General features: G+C 34.0%; 2 protein-coding genes and 1 pseudogene across 2 annotated transcripts; all 3 read right to left on the reverse strand.

The window, feature by feature from the left end:
- Positions 1–4,079: 4,079 nt before the first annotated feature.
- On the reverse strand, positions 4,080–6,598 carry LOC107910226 (coenzyme Q-binding protein COQ10 homolog, mitochondrial-like; annotated as a pseudogene).
- Positions 6,599–7,574: 976 nt separating this feature from the next.
- LOC107910225 (cold-regulated protein 27) lies at positions 7,575–10,669 on the reverse strand. The gene is made up of 5 exons (XM_016838010.2): positions 10,419–10,669; positions 9,772–9,960; positions 8,637–8,835; positions 8,014–8,126; positions 7,575–7,917 (listed from the first exon to the last, which is right to left on the reverse strand). The coding sequence occupies exons 1-5, from the start codon at positions 10,527–10,529 to the stop codon at positions 7,906–7,908; spliced, it is 624 nt and encodes a 207-aa protein (XP_016693499.1). The 5' UTR covers positions 10,530–10,669; the 3' UTR covers positions 7,575–7,905.
- Positions 10,670–12,431: 1,762 nt separating this feature from the next.
- Positions 12,432–17,845, reverse strand: LOC121230281 (serine/threonine-protein kinase tricornered). The gene is made up of 12 exons (XM_041114807.1): positions 16,931–17,845; positions 16,548–16,722; positions 16,297–16,380; positions 15,797–16,038; positions 15,172–15,400; positions 14,898–15,062; positions 14,683–14,814; positions 14,362–14,475; positions 14,221–14,268; positions 14,026–14,104; positions 13,736–13,792; positions 12,432–12,988 (listed from the first exon to the last, which is right to left on the reverse strand). The coding sequence occupies exons 1-12, from the start codon at positions 17,113–17,115 to the stop codon at positions 12,930–12,932; spliced, it is 1,569 nt and encodes a 522-aa protein (XP_040970741.1). The 5' UTR covers positions 17,116–17,845; the 3' UTR covers positions 12,432–12,929.
- Positions 17,846–19,934: the final 2,089 nt, after the last annotated feature.

The following is a 19,934-nucleotide window of genomic DNA, read 5'->3' on the forward strand; positions in this document are numbered from 1 at the left end:
CTGAGGAGTTTGAGTTCCTAGAAACTACTCTACTTCATGGCAGGAGTGATATATCTCTGAGCGAAGTCTATGCGGCCTTATACAGTTATGAACAGAGAAAGAAGGACAAACAGAAAAACTCAATCAGAGATACAGAAACTTTAGTAGTCTGAGGTCGTTCATACACTCGGAAGAAAACTCAGAAAGGGAGATTAAAGTCAAAGTCCAGACTTGGGAAAGATGAATGTGCCTTTTGTCATGAGAAAGGCCACTGGAAGAAAAATTGTCCAAAGCTGAAGAATAAAGAAAAAGCTGCTGTAGATGCTTGTGTTGCAAAGCATGATACCAGTGACTCTGAACTATCACTGGTTGCATCATCATCGTCGTTCCATTCAGATGAGTGGATATTGAATTCGGGTTGTACCTATCATATGTCCCCTAACCGGGAGTGGTTCTCTGATTTAGTAGAACTAAATGGAGGAGTTGTTTATATGGGCAATGACAATGCCTGTAAAACTGTTGGGATAGGTTCAATCCAATTAAAGAATCAATATGGATCAACCAGAGTTCTGACTGATGTTCGGTACGTGCCCAGTTTGAAGAAAAATCTCATCTCATTGGGAGCCTTGGAATCCAATGGTTCAGTTGTTACTATGAGAGATGAGATTTTGAAAGTGACATCTGGTGCACTTGTGATATTGAAGGGCACCAGGAAAAAATAACTTATATTACTACCAAGGTAGTACAGTTATTGGAGCAGTCGCTGCAGCTTCCGGTAACAAAGAATTGAACTCAATGCAGTTGTGGCATATGAAGTTGGGACATGCCAGCAAAAAATCCTTGCAAATTCTGGCAAAGCAAGGATTGTTGAAAGGTGCAAAGGCTTGCAAATTAAAATTTTGCGAGCATTGTGTTCTGGGAAAGCAAAAGAGAGTGAAATTGGGCACTGCTATCAATAATACAAAAGGTATTTTGGAATATGTTCACTCAGATGTGTGGGGGCATTCCAAAACACCTTCGTTGGGAGGAAAACACTACTTTGTTACTTTTGTTGATGACTTTTCCAGAAGAGTTTGGGTGTATACCATGAAAACTAAGGATAAAGTGCTTGGAGTTTTTCTTAAATGGAAAACTATGATCGAAAACCAGACTGGCAAGAAAATCAAGCGGCTTAGGACGGACAATGGAGGGGAATATAGAAGTGGTCTGTTTTTCGATGTGTGCCAAGAGTATGGTATTGTTCGACACTTCACAGTTAGGGATACACCACAGCAGAATGGAGTGGCAGAGCGTATGAATCGAACATTACTGGAGAAAGTTCGATGTATGTTGTCTAATGCTGGGTTGGGTAAGCAATTTTGGGCTGAGGTTATGACATACGCTGGCCATCTTGTTAATCGTTTGCCATCATCTGCATTAGAAAGAAAAACTCCTATGAAGGTATGGTCTGGAAAACCGGCTACAGATTATGATTCCTTACATGTGTTTGGATCCACTGCATATTACCATGTGAAGGAGTCAAAGTTAGATCCGAGGGCAAAGAAAGTCCTCTTTATGGGAATCACTTCTGGAGTGAAGGGATTCCGTCTTTGGTGCTTAAGCACAAAGAAAATGATCTGTAACAGAGATGTTACCTTTGATGAATCTGCCACATTGAAAAAGGTAGCAGATGAAGATATTCAGACTAGTGATACTATGCAGCAGGTGGAGTGTACTCCAAAACAGGTGTAGTTTGAGCAGATGGGGATTTGCCCAGATAATAAGTCTAATTCTCCAGCCATAATGGAGGAATTAGAGGTTGAAGAGGTTCTGACCCAAGAACCATTAAGTACACCAGAACCAGTTGCAGTTGCAAGGCCACAGAGAGAAATTCGTAAACCTGCTCGATTTACTGATATGGTGGCCTACGCCCTTCCCGTTGTTGATGATGATATTCCTATCGTTTATCAAGAAGCAATGCAAAACTTAAAAAGTGATAAATGGAAATGCGCCATGGATGAAGAAATACAGTCTCTCCGGAAGAACAATACTTGGGAGTTGGCGCAATTACCGAAAGGTAAAAGGGCAATCGGATGCAAGTGGGTATTCGCAAAGAAAGATGGATCTCTTAGCAATAAAGATGTTCGCTACAAGGCAAGATTGGTAGCTAAAGGCTACGCTCAGAAGGAGGGAATTGACTACAATGATGTATTTTCCCCTGTTGTGAAGCATTCCTCCATTAGAATTTTGTTGGCCTTGGTAGCACAGTTGAATTTAGAGCTAGCTCAACTTGATGTTAAGACGGCTTTCTTGCATGGTGAATTAGAATAGGAGATCTATATGACTCAGCCCGAAGGATACACAGATGCTGGTGGTAGAAATTGGGTTTGTAAGCTGAACAAATCACTATATGGATTGAAACAATTCCCGAGGTAGTGGTACAAACGATTTGATAGCTTTATGAGAAGGCAAAAGTACACAAGAAGCAAATATGACAATTATGTGTATTTGTAGAAACTGCATGACGGATCTTTCATTTATCTACTCTTGTATGTTGATGATATGTTAATCGCTTCAAAGAGCCAAAAAAAGATAAATAAGGTGAAGACTCAGTTGAATCAAGAGTTCGAGATGAAAGATCTAGGTGAGGCCAAGAAGATTCTCGGCATGGAGATAAGTAGAGATAGACAGAGAGGCAAGCTTTGTTTAAATCAGAAGCAATATCTGAAAAAGGTATTACAATGTTTTGGTGTAAATGAAAACACAAAACATGTAAGTACCCCACTTGCTTCTCATTTGAAACTCAGTGCTCAATTATCTCTGAAGACTGAAGATGAAAGAGAATATATGGCGAAAGTTCCATATGCTAATGCAGTTGGGAGTTTGATGTGCGATGGTGTGTACGAGGCCTGACATTTCACAAGCTGTTGGAGTTGTGAGTAGGTATATGCATGATCTTGGAAAAGGACATTGGCAAGCTGTGAAATGGATTCTACGGTATCTTCGAAAAACCGTAGATGTTGATTTAATTTTTGAACAGGATGAAGCACTTGGTCAGTTTGTAGTTGGATATGTTGATTCTGACTTTGCTGGTGATTTAGATAAACGTCGTTCAACTACGGGGTATCTGTTTACTTTTGCGAAAGCCCCAGTGAGTTGGAAGTCTACCTTACAATCTACAGTAGCAGTGTCTACTACAGAGGCAGAATATATGGCAATTACAGAAGCTGTTAAGGAGGCTATTTGGCTTAATGGATTGTTGAAAGACTTGAAAGTTGTTCAAAGTCACATTAGTCTATATTGTGACAGTCAGAGCGCTATTCATTTAGCGAAAAATCAAGTCTATCATTCAAGAACCAAACATATCGACGTAAGATATCACTTTGTGCGGGAAGTCTTTGAAAAAGGAAAAATTCTACTTCAGAAGATTCCGACAGCAGATAATCCCGCAGATATGATGACCAAGGTGGTAACAACAATCAAGTTTAATCATCCTGAGAATTTGAGCACCTTCAGGTGTATGGCGCTCGAGAGTGCATTTGGAGGCACTACAAAAGATAGCTTTATCGAATTTGGGGAGTTGAAGGAAGTGTGTGAAGATGTGATTATCCTAATCAAATCTTCAAAGTGGAGATTGTTAACATTATGATTAATGGCAGACAATTTTAATGGCAAACAATCCAAGTGGTGCAAGTTTAGCACCCTAAAGTTGACTTTGAAAAAGTGGCATAGGATAATTTTTTTTTGGTCCTTGAGATAATGGGTTATTTATTGTTTGGTCTTTGAACCTCAACTATAAATAGGCCTTCTCATTTTTCATTTCAACCATCCCAACCAATCTTTCTCTCTTAGTTTTCTCTCTTCTCCCATTTGAGAATTCTTAAGGAATTCTATTTGTTTGTAATATTTTGGAGATAATAAAGTTATCATCTGGTGTTAGTGCCCGAGGACGTAGGTATAATTTACCGAACCTCGTTAAAACTCTTGTGTTTTTTCTTGTCCTATTTTTCTTTCAATATTTGAGGGTATAAAAGTAGTATTTAATTGTGCTATTAAATTACTATAGAAGGAATATTCTGACTAAGGAAAGACTTGGTATTTAAGAGATCCTTGTGATCCACCTCTTTTCCCTGGGAATTGAACTTTGTGTGATTTTTTAGTACAATAATTTACACGCTTCCGACCCTATTGGAATTACACCCATCTATAGCATTTCCGAGGCTACTTTCTGAACACAAAAGTTCATGTCCTTTCTCCGTAGGCGTTTTCGAGGACCGGAATGGCAGGGCCGTATATCAACTGGCAACGTTCGCTAAATGAGCTGACCAATCGAGACACAACTTCCTTAAAAAACATGGATGCCACCTGTTATAGACATCAAAAGATCAATGGATGTTAAACATGTTCACCATGGTCATGGATAGCACGGGTAACGATCAACTGACCCCGCTAATATATAAGGGCATTACCTGCTGGTAAAGCGGTGACTGGAACTTAAAGTCAACGAGAAAGTGAAGATTGCAAGTTCCTAGAACTGGTCCGGGATTGAATTCCCATATGTTTATCAAATGATCGAAAATGGTACTTTCTGATACAGTAGACTTCAAGGGACAACATACAGGGTCAGATCATCAGTATAAATGGGTAAAAAAAAATTCATCGACAAAAAAGAATGTCGGTTTTAATAAGTCACAACTACAAACAGCAGCCTCGGACTATTCATTCTTCATGAAGTATCTATGTCCAACACATGGATATAGAGATATGACCTCTAAAGATCCTCCAAATATATGGAAGAACGTAGCAAAATCTAATCATACCCATGTTAGATACTCACACCCAAATCCGAGATACATAGCTCAGAAGAGCTCAATGCATTCTCCAAAGGTATGGCATGACAAACAAAAAAAAAGTTCATTATAAGATGATTGAAATGGCAAATGCGGTCAGCTGAGTTAGTTTTGACTAGAAATACAGTGCTTTCTTTCTAAAATTGGGTCATGGAAAACAGTTATTGTTTAATATTTCGGGGTTGGGAGTCAAAGAAGATGCATGCAGCTGTCCCATTGCTTCATTTCAAGTTCTATATGTCTGTTACAACATAACACGAAATTTAGAAATGAAGTCCCTGTAAAAATCCTCGCTCATACGGTCACTGGTGTATAGCTCTCGTATCCACGGATTTCTGAAGTTCATATTGTAATATACTATAGGATGCACAATATATTCATCTTCGATATATATCAAGTAACACAGCTTATCGAATTTTGAATCTGTACATTCAGCACATTGCAAAATTTTCAAGCATTGATACACAACATCTTAATACGATAAAGCATTGATAGGCTGATATCATCAAGTCATTGAATCACCGAAAACAGAACAACAAACAAGCAATGACAAGGGCTAAAGTTACCTTTACGAACTTCGGTCTGCTTAATACCACACGAGAAACATAACTCTCGACGAGAAACTTAAAGCCGATCTCTAATTCAGCATCGAACGATCCATTGGGATACTGTTTAAAATATCAGACTGTTGACACCAAGGAACGAATCCATGGTATAAATCAACAGCTGCAACCACATCGAATAATTGCTCCGGCGAGTAACTAAGGATCAAACATAAGTCACATGTAAGTTTTCCAGTATCCGCTAAGCAAAACTCGATTCTAACTGACTTAACCCATGGCTTTCAGTCAAGACAGTTCAGTCACGTCGATTATGACTACAAAACTTAGCAGGTTTTAATATTGAAATAATAGTAAGTTTAACCCTCATCGTTTATACATTATGTTAATTTAGTCTTGATACTTTACATGAAACAACAATTGAAAAATGTAAAAAAAAAAAGAAAAGATTTTTAATAAATTTTATATTACCCCATAATAATCTTTTCCTCGTGAACTTTTGATAAAGCGCCGCCTTCTTCACCGTCGCCACAACCTAAAAATCGTCTCTTTTGGAGAGTGTAACGATCGGAAATTTTGTTTGATGGTACAAAAGAATCCTCCTTGGGTGAAGCGAGTAACGGGTGAGACGATAGGGTTTCGGTGCCGGAAATGGTTGAAACACATCGGATTTGATCGGAGCTCCGGGAACAACCTCCGTTGTTGGCGTTTCTAACGAAATGGGTAATCCTAATTCTACGGGATATTAGGGATCCGACCGCCTTTGAGGTCGAAGAAAATGGCGGCATTGGTTATGAATTAGGTGCTTGGATTTCTGGGAATTGGGAACTGTTAAGGATAAAAAGATCAAAGGAATTGGAATAGAATTAGAAGATGAAGGAGGAGTTTACTGTAATGTTATTCATTGTTTTGAACAATGAAGCAGATTTCTGGGACATGGTTCCTAGTTCCTACATCCACCGCTAAGCTTGTCATTGCATTGAATTGTCTAACATATATCATAGGATTTTTTTTAATTTTAAATTTATTCTTTTTATTTTTAGTTTTTTAACTTTGTTTTAATAATTGTTTTGGTGAAAATATACCTATAGTCTTTATATTTTTCAAAAATTAAGAATTTAGTCCAAGTACTTGTATTTCCAAGAAATTAGTCTCTCTATTTTTTGGATTTCAAAATTCAGGTCCAACTGTTATTATTGTTAATTTATTTTTTTAAATTCAAATTAATTACAATTTTTTTAATTACATAATTACCAAGTAAGTAGTTTTTTTTTAATTTTAAAATGTCACATGAACAAAATTAACAAAAAAAGGTGTTAAAATTAGGCTTAAATTTTGAAATCTAAAAAATAAAGAGATTAAATTCCTAAAAATAAAAATATAGGGGCTAAATTATTATTTTCTTTAAAAAGTGATAAGAACATTTTAAATTTTTTTAAATTATTGATATAACATTTTGAAAATAATAATAAAAAGTACAACAATTGATTGAGTCTTTAACTCAGTTAACATTAACATTGTTGTCGGTGCAAGAAAGCGTATTATCCTCCTAATTTAACAAAATAATTTTAATAGTATTTACAGTTAAACCTAATTTTTGATATCTGAATAATAGAGAGATTAAATTTTAAACTTACGAAGATTACAATAACTTATCTTTAGCTCACTTAACATTTTTACCTGGTAAAAAAAATTACAATAACAGCTCTTGTACTAAAAGTTACATTTTGCTTCCTAAATAATTTTTTTACGCTAGATTAAAAAATAAATTAGACATTTAATTTATTATTAAAAACTAATCATTATACACATAACGTACCGTATATAATTATTTAATTAATTTAATTTTAAATTATTTCATTAATTACATAAAATTTTAAAGAATAAATAATTTTAAAATTTTAACAAAAAGTTAATTAAATCCTTTCGCAAAAAACACACTCAATCAATTCCTTAAACACGTAAATTGCACTATTCCCATCTTTAATCGTTATTGTAATCTTACTAATAATTTTTATTTAAGCTCTTAAACTTTCAAATTATATCAATTAGACCCATTAATTAATTGAAAGTTTTCGTATAAATTGATAAAACCATTATTGTATGACCTCTATTTGCATTATCTATATACCAATCAAAACCTGCAAAGGTGTATATATATTATTACACTACCACAACACTATATATATTATACCACATTCATAACTCAGACAAAAAGTGAGAATAATATATATACAAAAACAGAAAGAACATCAGCAGACCGGCGGCGAACGTCCTCCACCGAAACTACTACTAATATGACGCACTTATTATATTTACAAGAACAAAAAGTAACATTAATTATAACCCCATATCTCTCCGTCTTTCTCGGCACCGTCCCAGACATTATCGACAAAAATATTCAGCATTCAAAATTTAACTTATGTCACCAAAAATGAACTCTATGGAGTCGGGTTTGCTGTCGGTATCAGGATGGTGATTACAAAATTTCCTTTTTCGAAACGAGCCTTACCGGTGGATGCTCGGTGGGTTTCACCTTATGGAACAACCTGAAAACATAATGAGAGAAATGCTTTGATGCTTAGGGACTAAGATAAGCGACTATTGGGTAATGTAAATAGAGGATTAATGGTATTAAATTTTACCTGATCATTACATGAAGCATCGGTTACCCGGGTTTTCAGCTTCTTTGGGTTGCTACATCCTTTTCTAGCCTTTTCACCTTGTTCCTCGTCGACAAAGTTCTGATCCGACACCTCTGCAACGAATCAATGAACCTTCTAAGAGTTTAATTACTTGTGCAACAAGTAATTCCGTGGGTAGACATCGTGCTAAACGAATATTCATGTATGCCCTTAGTCCATAATGACACGAAAGCCTAGAACTCGAAGTTATTCTCAGTTTCAAAACAAATATCCCATCCAAAGCTGAATGATATGAGATACCGTACGAGTATTTGTAAGCTCGAATAAGCATTAAACTTTGAACTGTATAGAGAGGGATACTAATCATAGTATCGTATAATAGATGGATAACCAAGATTACTTCAACTGACACACGGAGAAATAGACCTTAAAAGTCAAATTTCAAGCAAGTCTACTATTGGATGAGACTGCACGCACCAAAAACACGTATTTGAGACGAAATCTACATGAGCAGACCAAAATGTCTTAAATGCATGTTCATGATATAGAGAATGGCATGTGTCAAAGTGCTCGAGAAGCAGATAAGAATTTGCTTTCTTCACATTTACATTGTTTGTTTTTACCTTTGGATGAAGCATTATCTTGAAGACTACAGGAGGCTAAAACACGAGACTTAGACCCGGATCTGAAATGCTGGATCCAAGGACTTGCCACGAAAGAATGAGAACAGTCTCTTTTATTCAGTTGGTCTCTTTTATTCAGTTGAACTCCAGGTCTTTCAAAATTGATCTTCTTCCAGCTACCGCCTCGAAGGACCTTAAACTGCAATAAAGATGGGAATAAGCAATAAAACAAGATAGCATATACGGAATAGAGACAATCTCCCATCATTATTATTGAGGGATTTCCACCTCTTTCGAGAAAAGTCTTCGAAGTGTCGTCCACTAAGAGCTGACAAATCCCTCAATACCTAAGGGGTTTTGTTCCGTAACTCTGCTCACAGAAAAGTTTGCAAAGTGTCTAAATGTCATATATGCCCTTTGAGGACAAGGATAGGAGCACCTCAGCCACCAAGGAAACTGCTGGGATTTGAACCTATTCCTCAAAATGCACGAACGACGCTTCGCAGACTTTTCTGTGAGCGGAGTTCGGAGACAACTCCATGGGAGACAATTCCAGACATGTTAAGGGGTCCACCAGCTCGCAACAAACAAAAATTCCAAGACTTCTCAAGACGTCCACCGGGAGCTAACCAACCCCTCAACAGTCCAAATTTGTCCTTAAGAAGGTTTCGTCTCCACTCATAGAGAAGTTTGCAAAGTGTCTAAATACCGTATGTGCCCTTTGAGGACAGGATTGGGAGCACCTCACACACCAACAAACAACACTTCCAAGACTTCTCAAGACGTCCACCAGGAGCTGGCAAACCCCTCAACATGTCCAGACTACTGAGACTAGTACCTATGGGGATTTTATCTCCTAACTGTTCACAGTGAAGTTTGCAAAGTGTCTAAATATCGTTATGCCGTTTGAGGACAAGGAGTGGGAGCACCTCACCCACCAAGGAAACTCAAGTTTGCGCTTGGTGGGATGCGAATCCATACCTCAAAAGACACGGACGACACTTCTGCAAGCATAGTTGGGAGACAAAACCCCCAAGAGACAATTCAGGACGAGTTAAGGGGTCTGCTAATACTTCAAAGACTTCTCCCGATAGAGTCAAAAACAATTCTCAATAAGCAAAGATCAGTTCCAAACCTGGCCTGAAGAGATACAATGTGTTTTCCTTGACGATTTCGATCCGGGCGATTTCTCCTTCGAGTTACAGCCAAGGAAACTCATGGAATCATATAACTGGTTAACAAATGATGCTTCCATGGATTTAAGGTATAAACTATGTTTCTCATCCGTCCATTCAGTAGAGGTTGATTCTGACATCATTGAATCCTGTTGTGTTACCATTAACACCCATAATTAGTAAGCTCCAAAAACCAGAGTATAAAGCAATTAAATAAAAAATATATAAAATTAAAGAGACCACCATTAGAGCCAACCACATATACAACTTGCATCAATACTATAAAATAGGCCTAATTCTGAATTTCATCCCTCCACTTTAAACTGAAAAAATAGACCCTCTACTTTAATTTGTCAGAACAACAATCAAAGCTACTCAAAAAAGATATAAATTAAAGAAAAAAAAGGTCATGCATGATTGAAATTGATAATAAGTTACCATCTAAAAAGATTCAAAGTGTGAAATTTTCAAAATTTAGCTTATAAATCACTTAAATTTCCAAAATTTACTTCCTTTAAACCAAAAAAAAAACCCATCACTGAAATTCATGCATAAATCAATAAATAAAAATGATCTATGAAAAAGAATAAGAAGAAAAGGGAGGTACCAAGGTTGAATTTTGCTCATCGCGAGCTAACTCGGGTGAACTTTGAAGAGTCAACTCAGGGGCCGAAGCTTCTGAACTCGTCTGAGACTCAACTCTTCTAAAACCCTCCATGCAAAAAAATAAAAAGATCCACTGAGTTGAGAAGATTATAGAATAAAATGACAAATTTTTCTTTTTCTTTAAGGAAAAGAGAAATAGTTGAGAGAGAATATAAGGAATGGAAGGTAAGAGATGATGATGATGATGATATGAAGGGACAAAAGAACGATACAGTTGTCATCGCTTTTTACACGTGTCATGGGTCCCCTCATTTTGCCACGTCATTTCTTTTAGGGTTAGCGACTACGGCCCTAGATATTTATTGGCTTACAAAATATCTAAACTAATATCTACTCCTTTTCTATAATTAAGTTGAAAGCTAGAGATAAGATTATTATAAGAAAATATTAACACTTAATTGCATCAGGCATCCTCAAACCATACTCCTTATTTTAAATTAGACATTCATTTTTAAATTTTTCTTAATTTTATCTTTAAATTATCAATGTCATATCAATAGAATTACTCATAATTCCTCCTCAACTTATACTTATAAATAGAAAGATAATATAATTCGATGCACTCGAACTCATGTTATCCTATATTGGCAACAATATTTATGCCAATCCACAAAATATATTCTTAATTCTTGTACTTAAATAAAAATATAAAAAATAATTTATATTGAATAAAAATTATATAATAATAAAAAGCAAGATATTTCATTAAAAATTATATAATAATAAAACCTAACGAAATAAAATTTATTTTATTCAATATCGCCCACCAATATTAAAATCTCACCTCCATAAATATCAAGTGGGAAAAAAAAAGGAGGGTATAGATAAGGTTAGTAGTTTTATAATTTAAATAATGTTAATTTTTTATTAATAAATATATTTAAAATTCTATATTAAGTAATATTAATAGTTCACATGTACTTTTATGCTAATAAATAATATTTTTTCTTATATGACATGTCAATAAATAATTTTAAAAATATTTAAAATTCAAAAAAAATATGAAGTACATGTAAACTGTCATTCGAGCTACCATGTTTAAAATTTTAACGTCTTAAGTAATAATTTGGTCAAATTTAAATTTTTAAAAAAAGTTGAGGCCAAATTTAAATAATAAAAAAAGGTAAATTAACAAAAAAAAATATAAACATTGAATATGTCTTAAATCTTTTGAAATAGTTTTTGAGAGATTAAAATTTAAAATATTAGATATTTTAAATAAAATATGAGATGATAATTAAGATAATTATGAAAGATTGAAGCTAAAATTATATAAAAATGGAGGTCCTCCTAAATGGTGTACTAAATTGAAAAGCATATCATATTTAAGTGGGAACATTCTTGCCTTGTAATGTCAAGCTATACTAATGGGACTACAATTATTCTTTAAATCGATTAAATAACTTTTCAACAGAAAATAATTCTTACACAATTTTTCAACGGAAAATAAGAAATCTCATATCACTATGCATCTTTAATAATAAAAATAATTATTCAATAAATATCTATTTGAATAATTATAACTATTTATTATTAATTAATAAATATCTATTTGAATAATTATAACTATTTATTATTAATTAATATAATTTTTGGTAACAAGAGACGTAATCATAAATAGTGAAAACTCTTAATTCATTGTAAAGTTATTTGTAACTATTAAAACACTATATATTAAAAATGCCACATGCTGCCATCTTATTGGTTAATACAATCAATTTTTTTAACCCCCTATAAAAAATTGAACCAAAAAACCATAATAAATAGATACCAAATTGGAACAAAAAAAATTACTTACAAAAGTGGAACAATAAGTATATTTTAAAAACCAAATCATGAATTAAGCCATTTTTTATTATAGCACACGTACAATATTTATTGGATCATAATTCAGATACGAAATTAAACATTAAAGTCAAACTTAAATACTAAATTTGAAAAAAAAAACTTCAGATAACAATTTGAACATTGGAACACCAAATGATTTATTAACCCTTATAAAGAACAACTTTACGATATCAGTCATAACATCCAACAAAAACGATCTCTCGTACTGATGCAACAATTGTTTCAACGACGACTAAAAAACGTGCTACCAATCGTGTCTTCTTCACTATTTTTAATGGACAAAAAAGGGTCACAGTTTGAAGGGAAAATTAACTTCTAGTAAAAAGAAAAATTACAGTCAAAATGGATTGAACATAATTTGGGCTTTACAGTAGCTCTTATACAAATCATAATCTTTTTGGAGAAAAGAAAAAACAAGGATAGTGGTCAAAGATGATTTGAATTTTTTAGCTGACCTTATTTATGTCTCCAAGCAGCAGTTCTTGACAAAATTCAATCTCAATATGATATTTCAACCCCTTTTTTGGGTGTTGCAAAGTGTGTACCTGAGATGAAACTAAGACCACCTATGCTCACAGACGCCGACAATGGAGAGCGCTCGGATTCAAGTTTCCTGCTCCTGGTCGCCTTCTGGCATTACTGTTTCTTGAAGATCTATTCGACCTGTATTAGTTTAAAGGAATTCAGGATCAAATATAGTCTGCATTTTCCAGCTTTTTGCAAAGATTAGGTAATGGTTCTTGATCAGGACAAGTTTAAGATGGAGAGGACTTAAAACACTTGCAGATACAATCTATGGCAATGGAGAAAGACTTCGTGGCAAATTAAATTATGATATATTGCTACCTTGTAAAACAAAATAGAGCAAAGTAGATGGTTTTTTATGCTACTTGAGGCATATATAGTAACTAATATGTGAAGATGCATTATTTGGTAAAAGTACCATGGAGGCCCTATACTAGAAGTCGGATTGCATTTTGCTCCTTCTACTAAAAAAAATGAGCAAATTAGTCCTTGTTTAGATTAAAGAGCAAATTGGTCCTATTAAAAAAGATCAAAGATGCCAGTGTTCACCAGTACAAATGGATGAAATTTTAAACAAAAAAGACTATTTGCTTTTTGATTTGACAAACAAGAACTAATTTGCCTATTTTTTAAATAGAGAGAGCAAAATACAATCTGACTCTTAGTACAGGGGTCTGGTCTCTACAGAACTTTTCCTTGCATTCTTTGCATCAATTGGCAATAGGCTATACTCAAAAACGATAAATCAAATAATAGTTTTCCGTGTCTTTGGGAGACTATTTCATCAATGTCCTAGTATTCTCCAATGACAAATACAAACGTAGATTACAAAGCTTTTTTCCTCGTGAATTCATGGATCATTCATGAATATATATATTATCATACCTAGCAAGGAAACGATAGATGGGACTTTTGAAGGTCCGTTAGATCTCATGTCAGTACCTGCAATGCATATGAAAATTAGATTTCCAGGTCCAGAACAAACATATTTGAAAAACTCACGATGCCATCATAGCATAGTACATATGCACAGTCACCAATAAAATACAAGAAAAAAAAACAAATCCATAACTACTGAGCACTAGATCTGTAAAATGAGAAAAATATGCCCAAGCTGGAAGCAACTTTAGCCTCCAGTGAAAATAAAGCACTAGAGCTTATAAAGTATAGCATACCTGAACTTTCAAGTGACTTAACGACGTCAGATTTCTTAAATGTAAATCCTATGAAATTGTTATCTTTTGACGTCAACATCTGCATCATTGAATGAACAAAAACATATCAAAATGTTTCAGAATCGGTCTAGTATAATGTAGTACCACGAGCTTTACTAGAAAGAAAATGAAAATTGGAGCAAAAACGGCCTTTACCTTCCTCCAAGGTCCCACTTCTGGTATTGAGGAAGGAGGGCCATCAATCTACCATAAAGCAAAGATGCAGTAAAATTAGTTTCACAGTAAAAAATTTAAAGGAGTATGTAACCCAGATTCTTTAGCATTTAAAGTACTCACTTCAGGAAACTTCTCAAAATTTTGTGTGTCCAAGTCTCCAGTGACTGTCGGCTTATATGCAGCTTCAATCTCATATAGCTTTTCCCAAGGAACACCTTTGAACCATGGATGTGCCTGATAATTTCAAGACTTCAAACTTGTAATAAAATAAAATACTAACAAGCTCAGCCTGAGAAAGTAAACAATCTGATAGTAAAACACTGCATAGCGGCCACAATTAGTTTGTCAATGTACCGAATTAAGATCTAGCAAGAAGTCTTCTGTTGAGAGAAATATGTTCACTTATCGTGGATGTGCAAAAGTATCATTCAAAGGACTTACCTTCAATTCTTCCACTCCTCTGGTGCCCAGGCGGGTTTCCACATCACAGAGCAGGTGACATATTAAATCCTTAGCCTCGGGGGATATTTTTGGTTCCTCAGGGAATTTCAAGCAAGTCCTCCAGTTGACAATCTGTCCAAAAGAGAAAGATTACTATATAGGGAACAGAGGAGGCTAACAAAATAACTAAGAATCAAAAACTAGGTGCTGAGCACCTTGCGGCATGTTATCCGAGGATCATCAGAACAAAATGGAGGATAGCCTATGAGCATCTCATACATGATTGCACCTAGAGACCACCAATCACACTCCATTCCATAACCCTTCTTTAAGAGAACTTCAGGAGCCATGTAATCAAGGGTTCCAACAGTTGAATATGCCTGCATAAACCAGATGTTAGCTGGTACTGAATGCAATGTCATGCCTGCTCAATAAATGAAACAAATGTGAAATCCAAAAAGTACAAAAGTTATTCACGAAAGATAATACCAATGCACGGCGGTTCCGTTTCCATTGTTGTAGTTGTTCTTTTGGCATCAACCAAGGGGGTCTTGCAGATCCTGACTGGACTTCAGCCTCATTGGTGTCCTGAGAAGTTAAATTTTCATCTTCCAACAAAATTGTTGAATACTTGTCATCTAGGGGTTTACACAAGCCAAAATCTGAAAGCTTCAAATGCCCATTCTTATCTAGTATAAGGTTATCTGGTTTAATGTCCCTACAGGAAAAACACGGTTAATAGTTAATATCTACACAGAGACTTTCTAGTTTCAAGTACTTCATTAGTCTGTCAAGGTATTTCACTATTAGTCAAGACTCTCTCATTAATTACAGTGCACACACTGGCATACATTCAAGAAAAACCACATCCTGCCACTGACCCACATCGAGACATACACCCATAGTAATCTTAGAAACATGTTACTAAAACATGATCAAGAGTAAATACCATCAAAGATACTTTTCTAGTTTCAAGTCCTTTACTAGTCGTCCTCTATTTATTCTGCAATTAGTCAAGACTCTGCATGCATTCAAGAAAATCTAGGTCCAGCCACCAACCTACATTGAGACATACACTTAGTAATCTCAGAAACATGTTAATAAAACAGATTACCTATGAATATAATTGTGTTGGTGAATCGAATGAATAGCCAAAATGCTCTCTGCTACATAGAAACGTGCTACATCTTCTGAAAGAATATCTTCCCTCATCAGTAGTGTCATGATATCACCACCAGGTAAATACTCCATAATAAGGTACAAGAAGTCAGAATCTTGAAAAGAATAGAACAGCTTTACAATGCATCGGCTATCAACCTCAGCAAGTAAGTTTCTCTCAGAACGAACATGCTCAACCTTGAAACAAAGTAAAATGAAAAATAAGGATAATGATTTGAACTTAATGTATTGGTTTCATCATGATCCACCAAGAAAATCTATGAGCTGGTCTCATAAAGAGCCTAACCATTCCAAATCAAATGGAATTAAGATTTTTTCCATGTCAAATCTAATATTTTCCAGCTGCCTAAATCCATTTATACCATAGTACCAAAGAAAAATCAAAGCACGTGATCAAAGAATTGATATAATCAAAAAGGTTACTTAGGAGGTTACCTGTCCACGACTAAGCATCTCCGATTTCTTTAATTTTTTCATGGCAAAAATCTCTCCAGTACTTTTAGCACGACATAACCTAACCTGCATTTGTAACATTGAACCAGTAGTAAGTGCCAAGCCATCTACATTTGCAGATAATTCTAAAGCAGAATGGAAACAAGTTAAAAAATCCCCTATGAGTTAAAAATATCACTGAAAATGTTAATCAAGGATCAAGAGCTTTAATACAACAAACATTCGAAATATACCTCGCCAAATGCACCTTTTCCAATCACAGTCAATTGTTCGAAATCATCGATTCCTACTTTACGTCTTTGCAGCCTCATATATTCAGTTTCTCTCCTTTCCAAATTCCTCATCATCTCCTCTTGTTCTTCACTTGAAACCTTAGCTTCCTCAGCCCTCCTTTGCAGTGCTCGCCGTCTTAAAATGAACAACAATGAATGTCCAATAAAACTAACATTTTAAATTCTCAAAAGAACACGCACAACAAATTCCATCTAACCTAAACCATATCCACCTATTAAAATCCTAATTTCAATAATTACCTAAAACAACTAAATTCAACAAAAATATCAAATCAAAAGAGCAACACATGGATACTGTAAAGGCAACAATAATTCGGAATTACCTCTCTTTACGCTCTTGTAATCCTTGCAGGTAATTCTTATAATGATTCTCAATGAATTGTTTGGCGGCGGCAGCTTTTTGCCTTGTTACCGGCGAAGAAACGGAGACATCCGGATCCAAATCTAAGCCTCTACCTGCTTTCAAATTCAAAGCTCCTAATCTTACCGTCCCATCTCCACCGTCCATTTTTTCCCTCAACGAAATTCCAATCGAAGCACCAAATACCAAGCTTCAACTTTCAATTAAAAGAAACAAGTTCTACTACTAACAATAATAACAATTAAAAAGCATTTCAAATACAAAAATAATAGAAATAATAAATGAAGCTTGATCGGCAGTCACAGTATCGAGGAGAGATCTAAAGAGCTGTCACCTGTCAGTTGTTTGTGAAAATGACTCAAAGAACATTAAAAATAATAATAATTATAAAATATGAACTGGCAAACGTTAAGGCTTCTTCAACGAGTGCCTTGGCACCAGCCCGCCAGAATATTCTGAATCTATAAATAAAATAATTTATAAATGGATTTGCATTTCAAGGTTTAAAAAAAAAAAAAAACTGCTATTGTTTCCTTCTGTTTGGAATTTGAATTTCGTTTTCATGGCTTGAGTGTACTCAACGCCATCGATTTCATTGCATGAAATCCGATTCCTGGAAAAATAATTTAATTAATTCTCTTTTTTATCGTTTTTAGACCGAAACCAAAAAGAAAATGAACGAAAAGAACAGAAAATATTATGAATTTTACGAAGTGGCGACGATCTACAGTGTCGGCGGAGATCTATAAAAAGACGAAAGTCGCGGTGAGGTTTATAAGATTTTTTATGAGGCGTGATGTGTACGCGCTTAGATATTAATTCAACGGTGAAATGAATTGGCAATTTGACAATTTGACTCTCTTTTTTTTCTTTGAAGTTTCAATTTGACAAATTGTGGTGGAATGAGGTTGTTTTCCACTTTAGTATGGTAAAACATCAGCTTGTTAGAAGCAAGAATCAATGGGTTTTTTTAGCTTCAAATAATAGAATATTTACTATTAAACTTATATTTTAAAATATAAAAAAGTAATTTTAAATCTAAGAAGAATATAAGGTTAAATAAGTAATATATGTCAATTTTTTAACTGGTTAAATAAATTATTTTTCTAATATTTAATAAAATAAGTCGATTTTAGAGAAATTACGTAAAAATACGTCTAGTTAAACATGTTAAGAAAGCGTGTCCAACTCATTCACTTCAAAATCAACTTATTTTCTTAAACCTTAAAAGAATCCGTCTATTAAAACAATTACAAAAATCAACATATATTATCTATTTAGCGAGAATATAAAGAATTTATATGATATATTTTAATCTAATAATAAATATAATTATGGTAGAGCAACAGTGAAAGGAGGTCGAGGCAGACGCGCGTGGATTAAGCGTGTGAAAAGAAATGAGGGGATAAATTTTTGTGTAACTCGCCACGCATCAATTTGACATGGTCCGGGCTAGTCTCGTGCGTCAAAGGTGCTTTGATTTAACATAAACTTGCCACGTGGCTTCTTAACATGGGCCCCCTGATTTCTAATATTTAATCAAAGGCAAAATTATCGTGAAAGCATTAATAATTTGATTAGATGCTTAAATTAATGGTTTTGGAATTTATTTTAGCGCTCAAATTGGCATGAATTATGGGAAACAAACAAATACAAGTCACCCACTAAACTGGATTTGAGATATTAATTACCAAATCAATTTGTGGGCTACCAATAGATTCAAGAATATTCTATTCTTATGAAATTAATGTTAAAATAATAGGTTAAATTTTGGTGTTAAGATTTAATTATTATTTTATAAATTCATTATTTTTGGAGTAATAATAGTTGTGAAATAAATGAAAGTAAAAAGAAAATAATGTTAAGGAAAAGATTAATAAGAGAATGAAAAGTAAAGTAAATTTAACTTGATTAGTATGAATATTATTACTAATAACGGGAATGTGGGTTTGAATACACTAAAACGTACTATTCTCCTATTTATAAGTTGAGGAAGGACTATGAGTAGTTCTAAATATTGTGCTAAAAAATAGCAGATATAATCAAACTTATAATGAGATTATTTAAAAAAGTAAAAAATAAAAAAAATGATTAAATATAGTAAATTTTTACTATAATAATCATTTCTATAATAAAAAAATAAAGAGTTTACATGTTAAAATTTTCGCTAGCTTTTCACAATTTGAGGTAACTAAAACAATGACATTTTGAAGGAAAGCAAATGATATTCAATTCTCTAACTTTTACTTACCTAATAAAAAAAAACTAATCAAACAAAAAAAAGGAATATTGATTATTGATCCAATTCGTTTATCATTATAAATATTGTCTTCGCCCCTATTATAAGATTATAAATTTATCTCTATTATATCGAAATAATTTAAGTAAAAATGAGTTTAAGCTTAAGTTCAAACGAACATAAAAATTAATGTTGAATTAAGTACGAATCAAATATCAAATCTGAAATTTCGAATCAAATTAGAACATAAGTCAAAACTTACCACTATTTGAATTCCACATAGATGACACCCAAATGGGTGTCAATGTCCTTAAGCTTTTGCCTTTTTATCAATAAAACTTGCAATAAACACTTCTGCACGAGGGACAACAAAGAAGATGCTTATATAGAGTTCAAGATAGTCATTAATGGACAACAAGGGACATTGAAACCGGTGTATTTGATCCTTCAATTGTTTTAATATCAAATAAAAACATACATTCTTATGGTTATTGGTCACATTCTCTTTGAAAAGGTCTCCATAAATATTCACATTTTTTATAGGTTAAAATACATTGTTAGTCCCAATATTTGTAAAGTTTTGATATTGTCCTTGTACGGTAAAAGTTAAAAATTTAATCCTCTTACTTTTTCAATTTGGAAATCCGAGTCCAACCATTATCGTTATTGGTAGTTTCTGTCAAAATTTATCAATTTAACATGTTTATTTTCTATCAATTATACGCCA

The sequence above is a fragment of the Gossypium hirsutum genome, chromosome A06 (assembly GCF_007990345.1).
Source record: "Gossypium hirsutum isolate 1008001.06 chromosome A06, Gossypium_hirsutum_v2.1, whole genome shotgun sequence".
Taxonomy (NCBI): Eukaryota; Viridiplantae; Streptophyta; class Magnoliopsida; order Malvales; family Malvaceae; genus Gossypium; species Gossypium hirsutum.